This window comes from Corythoichthys intestinalis, chromosome 11, assembly GCF_030265065.1.
Source record: "Corythoichthys intestinalis isolate RoL2023-P3 chromosome 11, ASM3026506v1, whole genome shotgun sequence".
Taxonomy (NCBI): Eukaryota; Metazoa; Chordata; class Actinopteri; order Syngnathiformes; family Syngnathidae; genus Corythoichthys; species Corythoichthys intestinalis.
In genome coordinates, this window is record NC_080405.1 from 33,451,947 (window position 1) to 33,471,704 (window position 19,758).

Here is a 19,758-nt window from a genome sequence, read left to right on the forward strand (position 1 = left end):
GGAAAAAAAACTTAATGATGCAGGTTGATACGACACTGCGACAAAGAACGAGACTAGAGTCATAATCAGGGCCGGCCCAGCCTATACGCAGACTATGCAGCTGCTTAGGGCCCCTGACCACTAGGGGACCCCCAATCTGGCAATTGTTTAATTTATATTCTATTTTGTTTACTACAGTTTGCTTTATTTGACTTTTGTGAGTTTTGATACTTGATTACAAGCTTTAAAAAATAAAAGTTCTTCCTTAACTTCTTTCCTCTTTTAGATAAAGGTTTGGCACTATCTACTGTAAGTACTGACAATCATTTGGGGTGAGAAGTTTGAAGTATGCAGTGCAACAAAATCTGATTAATTTACAAAATATGGACAAATGGGTTGGATTGCATGTATGGGTTTCACAGTACACTGTGACGAAATGGTGGGCCAAAAATATGGACCCCTTTGCATTATTTTGCATAGGGCCCCCAAATGGCCTGGGCCGGCCCTGGTAATAATCAAGGGCGTAGATTTGGTCTCAACATTAGTAGGGACGCTATTACAGCATAACCTGCATATACACTTTTTGCTGGGGACAGGACATTAATTAGACCAAACAGATTGGCGACATTTCTCAAAAATAGCTGGTTACTTCATAAAAAATGAAAAAGGTTAAAATTATTTTCATAGTCATAAAGTTCATAAATATTTTCAAAGTCATTTTTCAAAATGCTTCCTTCATTTCAAGGAAATTTACAGTGGTTGTGTTTTTTTTGGGGGGCGGGGTTAAAAATGCGCATAGGCTGCAACTATACTTTTTTAAAAATGAAGTAGAAAAAAAACATATTTTAACTGATGATTAAATGCACAAAATGCACAGTTGAATTAAAGTTGACAGTAGAAAACATACAGGAAGACACCTCTAAGCAGCTTTCTACTTGAGTTTCACAAGTTTGCAAGTTCACACAGTTTAATGTTATGCTAACTCTGATGCAGGTCGGACTTTCAGTAGCAAAATTAGTGGCATGTTCCCCACCTCCACAACATTGACATATTTTTGCATTTCTTACAGTGGCTGCTGCTGGCCGGGAAAAAAACCCTTCTAATATCCCTCTTCTTCAAAGGGAGCGGAGGAGGCGGCATATTGACATGTATTTCTGTCGGGATTGTGTGAAAGTGGGGGTTCTAGTCATCAGCCAATCAAACGTGTGTTTGAGGGGAAAAAATGGACCTGCACATTCAGCAAGTGAAAAGGGGTGAACATAAGTCTGAATATAATAAAAGTAATTCACTTAATAATGGTAGTGTCAATTCTATCCTAACAACACAACGGAAGACAATCTAAATTACCTTTATAGCTGAACTCATTGTAAAATTCAAATAAAGTCGCTCAAAAGTTGGTGGGGACAATTTGAGCATCCTGAAAAGTTGGTAGTGTTATATCCCAACCGCCCCCAATGCAAACCTACGCCTTTGGTCATAATATTGCTACGAGAAACAAAAGTCGCATTATTACATAGGGGTAATGTAGCTGTGAGTCGCTACGCACTTTCGCTGGGAGCTGCGAGGAAGCATTGGTATAAATTCTTCTATTGATTCTAATTTGATGTAGACGAAGCAAAATAATAAGGATTTCCTTATTTGTAAAACTGATTCTAAAGCACAAGATGTTTTCAGTATTGTTGATTTTAACAGAGGCGGCAACGCGAAACGTAAAGTACGTAGCTGCTTATTCAGCTACATTAGCCCCACATTAGCCCCTAATAGTCTGTCGTACAACCCACATTAAGGCAACTTCAATAAAAATTGTTGTTATATGGATTTACGATCTGCCAGCTTGTTGTCTCATGTAATCTTCTAATATTATACCTGGGTGACGGCACTTCAGGTGTTCACTCAAAGCCAATTTACTGCAATGGTATGCAAGCTTGGTATTGAAGAGACTGCACACGACAGTGTACTCTCCTTTGTTTTGTTGAAATAAGACCATGCTTTGGTCACTCTGGTGCCCTTATTTGGCTTTGTGCCACTTTCCCGCTTGAATCCCGAGCGTCCACCATTCTCAACTTTCCATGCATGTATTTTTTTAACCCTTTATTAAGCGTCGACGGGATGGTGTGCTCACCAACGCATTTACATCATCGATGACACCCACTACGTCGACTAATCGGGACTGCTCTATTTTGGATTATTTTAAGTTCTGTGTTTGTAATGTATTACCAACGAAAAATAAAAGATGATAAATTTACCTGTTTAGAAAAGAAAAATGATGACTTTAATTTAGGGCTGTCAAACGATTAAAATTTTTAATCGAGTTAATTACAGCTTAAAAATTAATTAATCGTAATTAATCGCAATTAATCGCAATTCAAACCATCTATAAAATATGCCATATTTTTATGTAAATTATTGTTGGAATGGAAACATAAGACACATGACGGATATATACATACAACATACTGTACATCAGTACTGTATTTGTTTATTGTAACAATAAATCCACAAATGGCATTATTAACATTCTTTCTGTTAAAGTGATCCACGGATAGAAAGACTTGTAGTTCTTAAACGATAAATGTTATAGTTACAAGTTATAGTAATTTTATATTAAAACCCCTCTTCATGTTTTCATTTTAATAAAATTTGTAAAATTTTCAATCAAAAGTAGAGTTAATATAATAATAATGAGAATAAAAATAACAATAATAAAAATAGAGTGAAAAGTTTTACGTGTATTTTGCATAGCTAAATTGATATGGAATGCCAGTTTATTTAGCATTGTTGTTTAACTGTGTGTCAGAATAGGGCCTCATTACTATAGACTGAAGTACTTTTCTTTTTGAGAACATTTTTTTTTTTGAGAGATAGGAATATTATTTTTGCTGTGCTTTCACTAAAGGATACTTATGTTTGTTGTGAAGGAGAAGCTTATGCCAATAAACGGCGCGCCTGTGTCCACTCGCCTTTACTGTATAACATATACAGTGGGGAGAACAAGTATTTGATACACTGCCAAAACCCATTGGCAGTGTATCAAATACTTGTTCTCCCCACTGTATCTGTACATATCTTACCCAAAATAAAACAAGAGACACATAATTGCCACTAAAAGAAAGAAAACCTGCCGAAATATGTGTGAAGTACAAATAGCAATTTGCATTGCATTGTGAATACAGCATAAACGTCTCACAACTACTAATTCTCCCACGTTTAAAAGACATGAGTATGGAACGGCGCTGCCCCCAAGCGGCCGGTGGCATTCTCTTCACTCTTAATGTCCATAAACGGCCTCATTGTAATGTTTGAGGCAATATGCCAGCGGGTGCGTTAATTGCGTCAAATATTTTAACGCGATTAATTTAAAAAAATAATTAACGCCCGTTAACGCGATAATTTTGACAGCCCTACTTTAATTTTTTCCTGTGTAGTATTTTCTCAGCAAGTCATTTACAAGATTTTTATATGGCACAATTTTTCTGTTGAATCTCCTTACTGATGAAACACATATCAATTCTAATTCGATGGTTTTTATAAAATCAAAAAGAGGTACAACATAAAACCAGAGGATATTTTTTTAAACGACTGTATTTCAATATATAATGATAGTAATGATAATAATAATAATAATAATAATAATAATAATAATAAAAAATTGTACTACCACCGGGTTCATAGACAAGTTTTCGAGGTATTTCCGCGTTACTTCCGCATTTCTGCTCGCGACTTCCGTTTACAATTTCTCTAACCAAAACAACAGTGGAGCCGTAGTGGCATCACTCACCAAAATACCTCAAAAAAGACAATTTGGAACTATCGCGTCCATCTGCCATCATCACGACATGGTATGACAACATGTTCATGAAGGCAGACCTGGAACCAAGCCCGTGCCACCACAAAGACTGGGTGTTTATGAAGCCATGTTGCTGCTGTGTTATGGAAGGTTTGTTCTTCCAATCCCTGCATTTTTATGTATCCAGTGCTCCAAAAATACTAAAGCTAAAATCTTGTGCATTAAACGACTAGTGATGACGTCACGCGCAGCCCCCCATCTGCGGCGGAATGGAACGGCAATGATGCCATTTTTTTCTTCGTCGTTAGTGCTGGATTGTGCTGCAAAAAGTTTTGTTTGAACTGCTACGGTTTTCGAGATATTCATAAAAATGTCTAGTGATGACGTCACGCGCAGCCCCCCATCTGCGGCGGAATGGAACGGCGATGATGCCATTTTTTTCTTCGTCGTTAGTGCTGGATTGTGCTGCAAAAAGTTTTGTTTGAACTGCTACGGTTTTCGAGATATTCATAAAAATGTCTAGTGATGATGTCACGCGCAGCCCCCCATCTGCGGCGGAATGGAACGGCGATGATGCCATTCCTGTCTTCGTCGTTAGTGCTGTATTGTGCTGTAAAAAGTTTTGTTGGAACTGCAGTTTTCGAGATATTCATAATAGAGCCTAGTTCGGGCCTAAAAAATCCAGCCCGACCCAACACGGCCCGCTGGTATTGAGGCCCAACCCGGCGCGAGCCCGATCAATTAACTAGATTTGCAGGCCCGAGCCCGAAAAACCCGTTTTTTGTTTTTTTTTTAATTTGTTGGAGTGACGCGGAAAAAAAGCGCAGCAGCAATTTATTTTCATTTCTTCGAGTTGGCAGAAAAAACGCAAGTTTTCTTAATGTTTAAATAGTCTACATATTTTTATGATCATGATAAAAACATTACACAACGAAATAACGCAGGGAAAGTTTAATATTAAAAACAATATATGCGGTTTTGCAAACACACAGAGGAGAAGATTCAAAAGGATCACATTTGTCTTGCCTTTGTGTGCATAAATAAAAGTGTCTTTCGTAACGAATTCACAGTTGTCAGAAAAAAAATGCAAGTTTACTCAATATTTAAATAGTCTACATATTTTTATGAGTTTTATAAAAACATTTACACAACGAAATAACGCTGGGAACGTTTGTTAAATATATTTCTGAGTGTGTAGGATATTGTTCTCACATGGACGCGCCTCTCTGACAAGGAGAGGGAACAGCAGCAAAAAATAAATAAATAAACAACTACAAATGCTTTGAAATAACATTCTTTATTGTAATGACAACAATACCAAAAATTAATTATAAAAAAATAAAAATTAAATAAAAGCTTTTAAAACTGCGGGCCGGCCTTGACTACAGTCTGCAACTTGCGGTCTCATGTCTTATTCCTGTGAAATAAGGGAAATAATTAGACTGGCTCGGACTAAAAATGGCGATTTGAACATATTATGGCTTACTTACAGTGTTTAAATTTTTTGGTCGTCGTCGTGCAGGAATAAGATTGCGTCCATTGGCAGGTTTCAGTGACGTTCTCCGTTGATCTATTGTGCGGCCTGCAGCGCTGAAAACTGACGGCATCACTTTACATTATTATGAATATCTCGAAAACCGTAGCAGTTCAAACAAAACTTTTTGCAGCACAATCCAGCACTAACAACGAAGGAAGAAATGGCATCATCGCCGTTCCATTCCGCCGCAGATGGGGGGCTGCGCGTGACGTCATCACTAGACATTTTTATGAATATCTCGAAAACCGTAGCAGTTCAAACAAAACTTTTTGCAGCACAATCCAGCACTAACGACGAAGAAAAAAATGGCATCATCGCCGTTCCATTCCGCCGCAGATGGGGGGCTGCACGTGACATCATCACTAGACATTTTTATGAATATCTCGGAAACTGTAGCAGTTCAAACAAAACTTTTTGCAGCACAATCCAGCACTAACGACGAAGAAAAAAATGGCATCATCGCCGTTCCATTCCGCCGCAGATGGGGGGCTGCGAGTGACGTCATCACTAGACATTTTTATGAATATCTCGAAAACCGTAGCAGTTCAAACAAAACTTTTTGCAGCACAATCCAGCACTAACGAGGCAGAATCAAATGACACCATTGGGGTTCCATTCCGCCGCAGATGGGGGGCTGGGTGAACTCTGGATGACCTAAAAAACAATGTTTAATAACTGCAAAACGATGATGGCACAAACGAAACTTTTTGCAGCACAAACGAGCACAATCATAGCACAAACGATTGACATAATTTTTATATAAATTTGCGTCTGATGGGGGGCCAACTTCACGGAGGTCGATAGTTCTGCGGTGAGGGAACGCGTTGCTCTGTAATTCACCGCCAAGCCACTAGAGGGATGTGGCGTTATGTTTGTACGGTTTTGGGGCATGCTTGTTTACTTCCGCTAGTCGGAGAAAAAATAAACAATGCAAGATGGAACTCTTGAAAGTAAACATTCTGCTCATCAACACTGAATAAATATGGAACATACAAATGTTGACGGGCAGGTGACGCAGAAGACGGTTTCGAGGCGGTCTGGCCGACTTTTGATGCCGCACAGAGAGTTTTAGACTCGGGTGGAGAGAGCTAGCTGTGGCGGCTAGCTTCAAACTGGCGTCGAGCACTGCGTTCAAGGTCTGCAAAGCCCTCCAGCCTGATTTGTTTGCCGTGTCCTACAACCAGCCAGTGGGAAGCCATAGCAGATTTCTGGCGTCTAGGGAACTTCCCAAACTGCGTTGGGAGGCTTGATTTTAAGGTTATCATAAAAAGCACCGAGGCACTCTCAATCAGTGATGATGTATTGTGTGTGTGAACTGTCTGTTATTGAAAATTAAAGATCAAAACAACTCTTTTGACACCAAATCTGTGCTTTATTCTTCATATACTTGAAACATATGTACACAGTAAATGATGAAGTGCACCAACCAAAAATACGACATAAAGTGATAAAAAGTTGGCAGTTTTTGGCCGACTGGGTCACCGCTTCGTGTGGCCACTCGATTCCGACCACCCACGTCTCGGTGGTTCTTCCATTTATTTATTTTTTCGATCGCCGACCTTGCCATTTGGCAATCACAATAATAATTTCTTGACGAGACTTGCTCTTCGATGATACTCCCGTCGGCTTGGTCCATTTTTGCGTGTAGAAAACAATGTTTGATTCTATTGTACAATGGCGGTGTTTTCGCGGTAAACCGGAAACAACAGTCTGAGCGGACCAATCACAGTACGTTTTCGCTACGTCATACGCGTCTACGCAACGCGAAGGTTACAAAAATCGAGAGGTGCGCGTCAGGCTACGGCGTAGGGTCGTAACTCGATTCTTCCTTGACGGCATAGGTCTGACGCGGAAGTATAACTCAGGCTTTATGCTCGACCTTCGTTAATATTTTTCGATTTTTTTAGTCTAATGTTTTCTGATGTAAAAATTTTAAAAATTGTGATTTATTGACCTGTTTTGCTTATGCACCAATCGTTTAAAATAAAACAAGAATTGGAATCATGTTGTCCAATACTTTTATTGCGATAAATATCTGCAATCAAAAAGAATGAGATACTGTTTGTGTTTATATGTACATGTGTGATGAGCTCACAATACCATAACTATAATCTAAACAGATGACCTTGTAGTATTTCCTTGTTACACACCTTGCCCAATGCAGATTCTTGACTCTTGACAAGGTGATGATGCTGGAACTTTTGTTTGGTGCTGTTCCAGTGAGATTTACAAAGATGACTGCCTGAAGAAAACATCACAATTCCCTCAGACCTTGATCATATGGGGATGCGTGTCAGGCAAAGGCACTGGGGCTGAGGTTGGCTGTGGTTGAATCTTTAATAAATGCACAAGTTTCCATTGAAATTTTAGACAGCTTTCATAACCCCTCAATTGAAAGTCAATTTGTCATTTTCCAAGATGACAATGCATAATGCCACAGAGCTAAAACTGTTAAAGCATTCCTTGGTGAAAGACTCAGCCAGTCAATGCCATGGCCTGCAAATAGCCCAGATCTCATCCCTATTGAAAACCCGTGGTGGAAATTGAAAAAAAAAAAAAGGTTCACAGCAAGGCTCCGACCTGCAAGGATGATCTGGCAACTGCAATCAAAGAGAGTTGACACCAAATTGATGAAGAATACTCATCAAGTCCATGCCTCATAGACTGCAAGCTGTCATAAAATCCAGAGGTGGTGCTACTAATTACTAGAGATGTGTTTTGATTGTTATTTCTTTGTTTGTTTCTCATGATTCCATATTTTTTTCCTCAGAATGGAGTGATTCCATACACTAGTCCTTCTAGAAAAATACCATATTGTGATAAAGTTCATTATTTTCTGTAATGTACTGATACACATTAGACTTTCATATATTTTATATTCATTACACACAATTGAAGTACTTGAAGCTTTTTATTGTTTTAATATTGATGATTTTGGCAAAAAAGTCAAGAAAAAACAAAAATCCCTATCTCAAAAAATTAGCATATCATGGAAAGGTACGCTAAAGAAGCTACTAACCTAATCATGAATCAACGAATTAACTCAAAACCCCTGTGAAAGATTTCTGAGGCTTTTAAAAACTCCCAGCCTGGTTCATTACTCAAAACCGCAATCATGGGCAAGACTGCCGACCTGACTGCTGTCCAGAAGGCCATCATTGACGCTCTCAAGCAAGAGGCTAAGACACAGAAAGAAATTTCTGAGCAAATAGGCTGTTCCCAGAGTGCTGTGTCAAGACACCTCAGTGAGAAGTCTGTGGGAAGGAAAAAGTGTGGCAGGAAACGCTGCACAACCAGAAGAGGTGACCGCACCCTTAGAAAGCTTGTGGAGAAGGGCCGATTCCATGCCTTGGGGGACCTGCAGAAACAGCGGACTCTGGAGTAGAAACATCCAGAGCCACTGTGGACAGGCGTGTGCTGGAAATGGGCTACAGGTGCCGCATTCCCCAGGTCAAGCCACTTTTGAACCTGAAACAGCGGCAGAAGCGCCTGACCTGGGCTACAGAGAAGCAGCACTGGACTGTTGCTCAGTGGTCCAAAGTACTTTTTCTAGATGAAAGCAAATTTTGCATGTCATTCGGAAACCAAGGTGCCAGAGTTTGGAGGAAGACTGGGGGAGAAGGAAATGCCAAAATGCCTGAAGTCCAGTGTCAAGTACCCACAGTCAGTGATGGTCTAGGGTGCCATGTCAGCTGCTGGTGGTGGTCTACTGTGTTTTATCAAGGGCAGGCTCAATGCAGCTTGCTATCAGGAGATTTTGGAGCACTTCATGATTCCATCTGCTGAAAAGCTTTATGAAGATGAAGATTTCAGTTTTCACCATGACCTGCTCACAGTGCCACAACCACAGGTAACTGGTTTACTGACCATGGCATTACTGTGCTTAATTGGCCTGCCAACTCTCCTGACCTGAACCCCATAGAGAATCTGTGGGATAATGTGAAGAGGAAGTTGACAGACACCAGTCCCAACACTGTGGATGAGCTTAAGGCTGCTATCGAAGCATCCTGGGCCTCAATAACACCTCAGCGGAGCCACAGGCTGATAGCCTCCATGCCAGGCCGCAGTGAAGGAGTCATTTCTGCAAAAGGATTCCCAACCAAGTATTGAGTGCATAGCTGATATAATTAATTGAAGGTTGAGTTTTTTTGTATTAAAAAACACTTTTTGTATTGGTCGGATTAAATATGCTATTTTTTTAGATAGGGATTTTTGTTTTTTCTTGACTTTTTTTTTTGCCAAAATCATCAATATTAAAACAATAAAAGGCTTGAAATACTTCAGTTGTGTGTAATGAATCTAAAATATATGAAGGTCTATTTTTATCAGTACATTAGAGAAAATAATGAACTTTATCACAATATGCTATTTTTTTAATATGGACTGTATTTTGCTAGGGGTTGTAGTTGGCGAGTTGTGGTCCGCTCCTCCAGGCGTGCTTGATTCAATTAACTATTACCTTTCACTTTACGCAAATGTTCCCGCCCCAACGGGCTGCCTAGAACACAAAAACAGCCGAACCCTTCCTTGCGTAGCCCCACGTGCCTCATAAAGTGTAGGACAAAAACATCACGAGTGCCTACTTCAAATACAGCACATGGTCGTATCTGGCAACTGCCTTTGCAAGTGGAAACGACGCGACCCCAGGTTAAACTAAGTTCGGATACAGACTTGGGGGAAAAAACAAACTCTCGAAGACTTTGTGTGTTTGCGCGAAGACTGAGCATTCAGAGGGTTTAAAAAATCGATTAATTAGTGGCTGCTCAAACATGTCGACAAAGCAAGTGAAGAGCTGCCCGATTCCTACCAGGGTTCTCACCCTGAAAGACTGGTCTCAACTTCCTGACTGTTACAGCCAGACGCCCGGGGGGACTCTCTACTCCACTACTCCCGGTGGTAAGTAATGTTCTCCTGAATAATGTAACATTTTATTAAGGTGATGCAATGTACAGTCGAATCGCGTTAAAGCACACGGCCTTTATCGCGAGATATTGCAACAGGCTAATATCAAAATTTCATTTAGCGCGTCTTTTTATTTATTTATTTATTTATTTTTATTAAATTCTGAGCATAGCCATCGTAAGAGGAAATGTTTAAATGCAGCTTGTCATTTGATGTATCGCAATGTGCGTAAGTTAAGTTAGCAGAGCTTCTATCGTGTGTGGTGTTGTCTCACTAATCCTTTTTAAAATAATTTGACAATAATCATACGTGTATTATTATTATTATTATTATTATTTTTTTTAATTTTCACGTTAATGGAGTCTGTCTTCAATAAGAAACATTTGCACTCTCAACAACAATAGGTTTTACACCCAATAAATGAGTGGACAGTGACCAATAATGAGTTTTCAAGTCTTTCTCTGAGTAATTAGGAGTATAAAATGATTCTCTATTAGAACTTTCTCAATGGTTGGTCGTAACTTAGATTTAAAAACAAATGAACACGTTTCTTCGATGCACCCCCCCCCCCCCCCCCCCCATTCCCCTATGTTGTGCATAGTAGCCAATTGCAGTTGTAAACATGGTTTCTCCCACCCAGTCTTGGTTTTTCAAGAGGGTGTTTATATATATAAAAAAATATATATATACACACACACACACACACACACACAGTGGGGAAAACAAGTATTTGATACACTGTCAATGGGAAAACCCATTGGCAGTGTATCAAATACTTGTTCTCCCCACTATATATTTATATATGTGTGTACGTATGTATAGCGGAAAACACTCGGGTGACTTGAAGTTCCGCTGTGGGACCCCCAATTTGGCCAAATTTAAAAATTGTCATATATGCATGGAAAACTTGCAGTCTCAATTTTCTCAGGGAAGAAACATTTTGAACAGGAGGGCCCCCCCCCCCCCCCCCCCCCAAAAAAAAAACAAACAAAAAAAACTAAACAGCAAAACCCTGACTAGAGGTGAGAGCACGCGAGTGCATAATTAAAGAAGCCATGATTTATGATTTTAACGAGATATTATCGCGTACTTACCTTGTTTTGATCTAAAAACTCCATATAGCATGTATCATCAAGTGTCAAGACACAGCTGTGAATGGCCACAGCAGGACTTTTGGGGGATTTTATGGGTGAAACACTGTAATATAACAAGGGTCGCAATGCAGAAATCGCAGACAGGAGTGGTCGAGATTTTCTTTTTCAATTATTTAAACTTTTAAATGTTTTTTTTTTTCTTTTTTTTTTTTTTCAATTTTTCTTTGTTCAAATCGGCTATTTATCATCTAAAATATAGGAAATGCGACAGTAACAAAAAAATAAATAAAATTAAGCCATAGTTATGAGGTAGATATCCGTGACTTATTTACAGACACCATTTTTTTCATTGTGACATAATTTGTTTAAAAGTTTAAAATACGTGAGTGAATAATTTTTAAAGTAGTTTTTTTTTTTTTTTTTTTTTTTATGAAATATTAGACATCAATTAATGATTCTAAGCTAAAAATGACAGCCCTTTTGAATAATAAATATAATTACTTACCTTCTTTTTATGGCTGGGTTGAAACAAAAGCGGTTGCGCGACGTCTGTAAACGGGGGTTTCCAGGGTAAAACGGACAAATTTAAAATAGTTCAGGGGCCTAATGCGCCATGAATCTGCTATGGCAGCATATAGACATATTGTTCTATCAAACACAACAGTTCTTTTGGCTTAAAAAAACATCAGTTTATTTTAAAGAAGAGTGCAAGAGCAGAAACTGCTTTTTCAGTCTTTATATATGAAGAAAATGGAGGCTCACTTCTCTCTGCATACCTTCGGGAGCAAAGAGCAGTTTGTTTAGGCAACGAGAAAACAATATGATATGTATATAAGGAATTCGAATTTTTACTAATTTTGATTACGAAATGTTGAAAATAATTGCTATCAGAAGTGTCCAGTTAATATTGGGGAGCCCCAATGTACTACTACAGTACATGCATGCATACAGAAACTGCTGCAATGGTTCCTAGATTAGAATATGCGTGCGTCAGTCTCTGATGATGATGCGTCAGTCTTTTTCGTTTTGTTTTGTTTGTTTTTTTGGACATCCCATTTATCACCTCTACCTCCACCCCTTTCTTCCCTTTTGTCCTGGACACACTGCTCAGAGGGCAGTCATTACATAAGATGTTTTTACCCTCAAGTGGACAGGCTCATCAGATGTACACAATAGGTCAAACTCCAATGAAGAACGAGTAGCAGTTAACTACTCGTCTGTCATGTCATGGCCAAACATAACAGCATTTTATGGCCTAGCTTGTTTGGAAGTTGGCTAGGCGCCAAATCTCGACAGACTGAAAACATACCTGGCAAAGATCTTTTAATACAGTCACTGATCAGGGACGATAAAGAACTTGAGAAATGCATACTTGATCAAGGCGTATTCTTTTTATTAGAAATGTTATAACTGAGCCAAACATGTGGCTTAAATCTCCAAGTGGCTTTTGAAAATGGAATGTAATGTACTCTCATTTCCTAGAAATCATTGCAGGGACACCCTTAACCCCGCCTTTCAGCACTCTCGTACTAGCGTGCACATACACAAAAGTGCTTCAATAACAGTGTGTCTTTTTTGGGGTGGTGTTTGTTTTTGTTTTTCCCAGTAAGGAACTTAAAATTTTAACACGTGTAAGGTTTCTGTTTGTTGCATCTCAGCATGTCTAGCTGGAAAAAATGGCACTTTAAAGAATGAGAAATCCCCTTCTTTGTTTTATTTAACTCAATCTAAAATGCAAGCATGTTTCCATTTGTTTGAAAACACAAAAAAACATCTGTATATGTGTACAGTATGGCACATTTTCTGATTGCTTCTGTGTTATTATAGACTGCATTTTGTGCTGTATTGTTGGTATGCATGAAAAGGGCTATACTGTAGGTAAAGATTTATTTAAGCATTTAGCATGGAGCTTATTCTTTATACAAATTTTGGAAAGTGCGCAGAATTATCCAGCCAAATAATAATTTCAAGCTCTTATAACGTATTGTTGTTTTCCCATTTTTAATTTGGGTGCAACTCCATTCAAACCTCCTTTTCATATCAAGGTCATCTTAAGTTCAAGAAGTTGTGGCAAATCTGGGGGGGAAAAATCTATATTATACTCCTGATTATTAAAGAGAGGCAAGTTGTAAAATCAAATGTTTTCCATGTGAAACAAGGGAGTCTAGTCATTGATTTGCCAGAATATTTCTATTTTTTGTAGTATAATTTTACACAATATTCTGTTAGCCTTGAAAGAACAGTTAGTACCCTGAAAATACATGTTCTAAAACGTTTAACTTATTACTACTATTTTTATTTAATGAGTTAAGTGTACCATGGACAAATGAGAGAATATGGCGCAGGCGTAACATCCTTCTAAAATTTAACATGAGAAAAGAACACTGGTCAGGGAGGTTCGCAAAAGCCCAACAGGACAATTTAAGAAGAATCAGGAATTTATAGCAAATATCAGCTGTTTACTATATATGACAACAATCTACCACCTTCATATGCCTGGGTGATGGGGTATTGTCAAGATGGAAGCCTTTTCCAAAACCTTCTGTCTTGGACCTGGATTGTTAGCAAACTTGCTTGACACGATTCCACTGTGCTCCAAATTAGGGCTGTCCCAAACAACTCATTTTCTCCCGATTAGTCAGCAGACTATTTTTATGATTAGTCGACTAATCTAATCTAATATATATATATATATATATATATTTATTAGGCATGTGCCGGTATGAGATTTTGACGGTACGATAACCGTGGGCAAAAATACCGCGGTTTCATGGTATAGCGTTATTGCAATTATAGCTCCATAGCTGTTATTTTGAGATGTATGGGTTAAATTTTTTTTTTTTCCATTGAACAGGATTTAAAAAAAAAAAATTCAGAACATAGTTGCAAATTGGAACATGAATATATGGTTAAAACAAATTATCAATAAAAAAACAAACATTTTAAATAAAATTAAAAGAACTATAACTTGTAGACTATACCCACAGCCACAGCTCAAGTTGCTCAAGATTAGAGCAAGAACAAAATAATTTCTATAAAAAAGGAAAAACACTTCTGAATATATATATATTTTTAATTCTACTGCATGACTTTTTTTTGAGGGTGGAAAAGCTCAAGTGAAGTTTCGCCATTTTCAGCCACTGTGTCAGCTCTAGTCTACATGATGTCATGCCTATGTGTTAAAAAACATAAAGAATTCATAAGTTAATAAGTTAGTTAAAAATCTTTAAGTTAGTTTAAAGTGTAAATATTGTTGTGGAAAAGTTTCATCAAAAAAAAAAAAAAAATGGGAGTGAGACCTCACCTTGACCCAGCGAACATATTTCGCAATTAGCGATCTTTGATGCCATCCCCTTTTCCCCTTCATTCAAGCGAATCAAGCTTGTTTTCTCACCCTGCGGCTGTAAAACTGGACGTAGTTGCTCTCCCAGCTAAACCTAGGCTAACATTCGTCTTTGTAAGCTTTTAGTTTGTATATTGAATTTGAAAGGAAAATGTGTGTTTTGTTTTTGGCAAACTTTTTCATGAAGCTAATCTGTTGAAGCTACTCACACATGGAAAAATACAATTCTACAACGTTTTAAATGTATTCATTTTGTATATTCCACTCACCACGATTTGAGAGCTCAATAAATTGAAGAAAAGTACGCCTTATGTTTGGTGTATTTGTTTTTGGGTTCACTGGCTGTCTAGCCGATAGCGTCACTTTCACACACAGCAACAAATGGGAGGGGGTGAGCGCTGCCGCGCCAAGCCACTTCTGGCTGCATTTTTGACACACGAAAAACAGCGAATACTGTACTACGGTCTGACGGAAAATTTTAGTGGTTTTGAAACTGCGACGTTTTCACACCACGGTAAACTGTGAAACCGGTAACCGGCACATGCCTAATATATATACAGAGTATGTATATATATATATATTTTTTTTTTACTAATTTAGCGATGAAAATTTTTGTTGACGCTTATTAATTCACAAAAAACATTTTGGAACACTTAAATTCTTTACTAAAATACAAATAAACACATAAATGACAGTAATAAATCACGAATAAACAATGACTTCAAATGCTGATTAGCATTAACTAGTGAAAAAGAATAGAATATTAAGATTCACAACACTGACTTCGCGTTTCCAACATGATTAAAAAAAAATAAAATCTAGCATTAATATCATAGTATAGTACTATAAATAATAGTATTATAATTATAATAATCATTCATTGCCAATCAGATTTTTCATAATGGGTGTCATTTTCAAGCTATTCTTTGTGTAGAATCTGTATCCTTAAGTATGTGGGATTAACTCCAGAAATCATTATCTATATGACGAACATGAAGTGCTTTTATTTTGAAATGTTCACTGGAAGTATGTTCGCTAAACTGCTGACCGTAAGCTTTACACTCCGCAAAAAGCACTTTTTGTCGTTGCATGTGGTGTCAGTAATAGATTTTTTTCTTTTCTTTTTTTTAAAAAAATTTTAATCATTTTTTTTCGTTTGCAAATGCCGCTAACCTGCGATTTTTCATGTTTGAAGTGTCACCTCTTAACCGCAAGTTTGCGTTTTGGAAATGATTGCCAATGTTTTATAGCAGGCTAAAGTACATTGTCTTTTTCCCCCATTAGCCTCAATGTAGCAATGCTAACTAGAGATGTCCGATCATGTCATTTTGAAAGTATCGGAATCGGCAAAAAAATATCGGCCATGCCTTTTTATAATATATATATATATATATTTTAATTAAATCGTTTTCTAATTGTATTTAACGTTACAGACATAATATGTTACACTCATCCATAGTCTTTAGTTTAGGCTTAAGGTAGGGTTATCAAAAATATCCCGATAATGGCGGCAATTAATTTATTAAAAAATGTGTCACGTTAAAATATTTAACGCAATTAATGTATGCGCTGCACGACCCTTTCACTCACTGTCACGCTCAATCTGTAATGATGCCGTTTTACCTATAAAGAGAGCTAAAAGGCAGCACAAAATGAGTAGAGTGAATTTGGCAGCCTTTGATGCCTTTTTTTAATTGGCTAAAGCCTTGCAATCCCTAACCCTATGAATAGAAATATCATGGGAAGCAATGTGGGGAAGCAAGGTGGCAATTGATCTTTGTCTTAACACCCGAAGTTATTTCCCAATGCAGAGAAGATATATCTATTGGTAGCTCGACGCACAGTCATGGTTCCACTTCCCATCATGCATTTGGGATGGCCACAGTATCATTTACTGAAAGCTCAACAAATACACTAGATGGCAATATTTAGTCACAATATACAAAGTCACAAGTCTTTCTATCCGTGGATCCCTCTCACAGAAAGAATGTTAATAATGTAAATGCCATCTTGAGGATTTATATTCATTATAAAAAAATACAGTACTTATGTACTGTATGTTGAATGTATATATTCGTTCGACTTGTATTCATTTTTTTTCTTAATGCATTGCCAAAATGTATATGATCGGGAAAAATTATCGGGAATGATTGGAATTGAATCAGGAGCAAAAAAAAGCAATCGGATCGGGAAATATCGGGACCGGCAGATACTCAAACTAAAATGATCGGATCGGGAGCAAAAAAACATGATCGGAACAACCCTAATGCTAATGTTTACGGTGTTTAATATAGATGTGTTTACTTATTTTGTATGTCTGAACTTCTACAGCGTGTTGATGACCAATAAAGATCTGTGAAAGGAACTGGAGTCTCATATGCCATCAACACGCACGCACAAATGTATGCACGCACGCACGCAGCGATAAAACGCAGCCGTGAAAATTACCGCCCTCATTTTTATTTACCGTTTGATAAATGGACCCATTGCATATCGCGAAAGGCTTGGCAACTTCAATAAAACACGTTGTTAATTAGTTATATGGACTTACGATCTGCCAGCTTGTTGTCTGCTGTCGTCTTCCAAAATTACAACTGGGTGACCGCCCTTTAGGTGTTCATTCACTGAGCATCTGACATTCTCAACTTTCCACGCATATATTTTTTTGACCCTTCATTAACCGTCAATGGGATGTTGTGTTTGTCGACGCATTTACGTCATCGATGACCTCGACTACGTCGACTAGTCGGGACAGCTCTACTCCAAATATAAGTCTCTCAAAAACAATCACTCTCTCAACACAGGTACCCGCATCATCTATGACAGGAAGTTTCTCTTGGATTGCAGAAACTCTCCTATTGCACGCACCCCACCATGCTGTCTTCCCCAGATACCTGGTGTGACGTGCCCTGCTACACACCCTGTAAGCAAACTACAGGATGTTAAAGAGGAGGTTGAAGAGGAAGAAAAGGGCATGACAGGTAAATCTTTGGCTTATCAAAAGAACTGCAGAGAATAATGGTATGAAATTGTAACTACCATAATTTCCCGAATATAAGGCGCACCCATGTATAATGTGCACCCCAAATTTACTTGTAAAATCTAGGGAAATTATTGTACCCGTTTATAACGCGCACCCTAATTTTAGCACCAATAAATAGAAGAATACAAGAAAACAGAGCTCGTGTACAGATACTGAAATGTCATTTTACTGACTAGTGAAACACAGCACAAGCATAGCACATTGGTAGTTCAAAACATTACCATAAACTGACAATATTTACGGTAATAATATGATTTGACAACTTCTCCAACTTACCAGAATCCAGGAGAAAACAAAACAGATGTGACTTTTCTTTTAAAGGCTGCTGTATAACTTGCTCGTTTCATCATGATGGATAAATGTTTCTTCCATGGATTGATACGGTAAAATGAAAGTGAGAACGTAAGTTGGAAATTCGTGAGAGCTCATCACTGTCAACACGACAGTAACAATAGGAACTATTGTTATTTGGGTTTGAGTTTCCTGAGGGACAGATATAGTTGACGGACACAGGAAGTCTGAGGGCTTACGTTTGTTATGGTCCGAGTTGCGGAGCTGCAATTAACGTTGACTCAAATGAGTTCAAGAAACTAAATTCTGTGCTTTATGAAGAGTGAAAAAGCAGAATTTAACACAGACGAAATCATTCGGCCGATTAGAGTGAAGTATTACCGAAACAAAATGGTGACGACACGCACCGTAATGGTCGGCAACGGGTCGCCGCATACGTTTCTTCAACACAACGTGGGAGTGTCAATAAAAAAAAATCGGTTTATATGTATACGTATGTAATATATATTTATTTCTGTCTCCATCCATGTAGCCGTTTATAATGCGCACCATGATTTTACAACTTGATTTTGGGGGGAAAAAGTGCACATTATATTCGGGAAATTACGGTACTTGAGTTGTATATCCATGGGTTTAAATGAATTGATCACGGATGCAATTTGTTTGGCTCAATGTTTCCATTAAGGTGTAGTTCTCCTAAAAGCTCTTTGTAAATGGGTGTTTTTTCTTCGCTGTCCTTTTTGAGCAGATGACAACCAGTTTGAGATGGACATCTGAGCTTAAGTTTGGCCTCCTATGGAGAGTCTTCTATCAAAACACCTCCATGGTCAGTACTGACCGAAAGTGTTGCCTATAAGCTTTTTCCCCATCTTTTTTTTTTTTTTTTAAATTTTATTTTGAACAAAGGATTTTTTGTGGAACCAAAAAAAAAGGAAGGTAGTTTTTTTTTTGTCCCTTACAAATGTATAGCTTAGACATGGTACTGGATTGGTTGCTTGCTCACATGAGCAACAATAGGATTGGAAAAGAATAGTTTGATTTAACTTTTTATATCTTTTGTATATATTACGATGTACTATGTCTCTTGTTTTTTTAAGTTGGCTAATACAAATGACATGATAATTGACATTAAAATGGATGTAAAGGCAGCCTTTTCACTTTAGGCTTTATTATTATTTTTTTTTTCTAAAGTGGGTTTCTCCTATGTAAGGCACTGCATTTGCCAACAAGTGTCTACTTTTAGGGGTCATGGTCTACTGAAAATGTGCCCTATGTTTTCACAGGTGGGCCTAAATGTAAATAATTTAAAAAAATAAAGGCTGTCAAAATGTCTGTGGTTTTTGTGTTATTATACAACTATATTGGATTTTAGATTAACTCAGTTTGTATTGTCACTTTGTGTTTATTTACATTTACTGTAAATTCGCATCTTGATAGTTTTGCAACACACCCAGGCTGATCCTTTCTATTGCCTAATTCTGGTGGTCTTTGATAAGAACTTGAGGAGGTGAGAGTTGTCATTTTGAAGGATGGAATTTGATCCGTAGTTGCAAAATCTCATGTGCATATCACTTTGTATTTAGTTTGCCTACAGTGATGATCTAACACTCCGGTCCAACTTCTGTCATCAGGGCTCGTAACATGTTTTTCTGCAACGAACCTGGAGATAACCTGTGTGTAGTCCGAAACAGATTGTCTTTCGATGCACATTATCATCCATAACATCTTGGTTAGCTTGAAATCTATACATAATGACCTAAGATGTTTGTAGTGAAGTGGTGG

At 37.9% G+C, this 19,758-nt stretch overlaps 1 protein-coding gene across 1 annotated transcript; it reads left to right on the top strand.

Annotated features, from left to right (window-relative positions):
• Positions 1-9,842: 9,842 nt before the first annotated feature.
• eif4ebp3l (eukaryotic translation initiation factor 4E binding protein 3, like) lies at positions 9,843-19,308 on the top strand. The gene is made up of 3 exons (XM_057849298.1): positions 9,843-10,199; positions 17,447-17,623; positions 18,725-19,308. The coding sequence occupies exons 1-3, from the start codon at positions 10,073-10,075 to the stop codon at positions 18,751-18,753; spliced, it is 333 nt and encodes a 110-aa protein (XP_057705281.1). The 5' UTR covers positions 9,843-10,072; the 3' UTR covers positions 18,754-19,308.
• The last annotated feature ends 450 nt before the right edge of the window (positions 19,309-19,758 follow it).

What these genes read in the sequence shown, in the direction of transcription:
- eif4ebp3l (XM_057849298.1), top strand. Translation starts at nt 10,073, where the DNA reads ATGTCGACAAAGCAAGTGAAGAGCTGCCCGATTCCTACCAGGGTTCTC. An exon ending in CTACTCCACTACTCCCGGTG is followed by an intron (nt 10,200 to 17,446) that starts GTAAGTAATGTT and finishes CTCTCAACACAG; the next exon opens with GTACCCGCATCATCTATGAC. An exon ending in GGAAGAAAAGGGCATGACAG is followed by an intron (nt 17,624 to 18,724) that starts GTAAATCTTTGG and finishes CTTTTTGAGCAG; the next exon opens with ATGACAACCAGTTTGAGATG.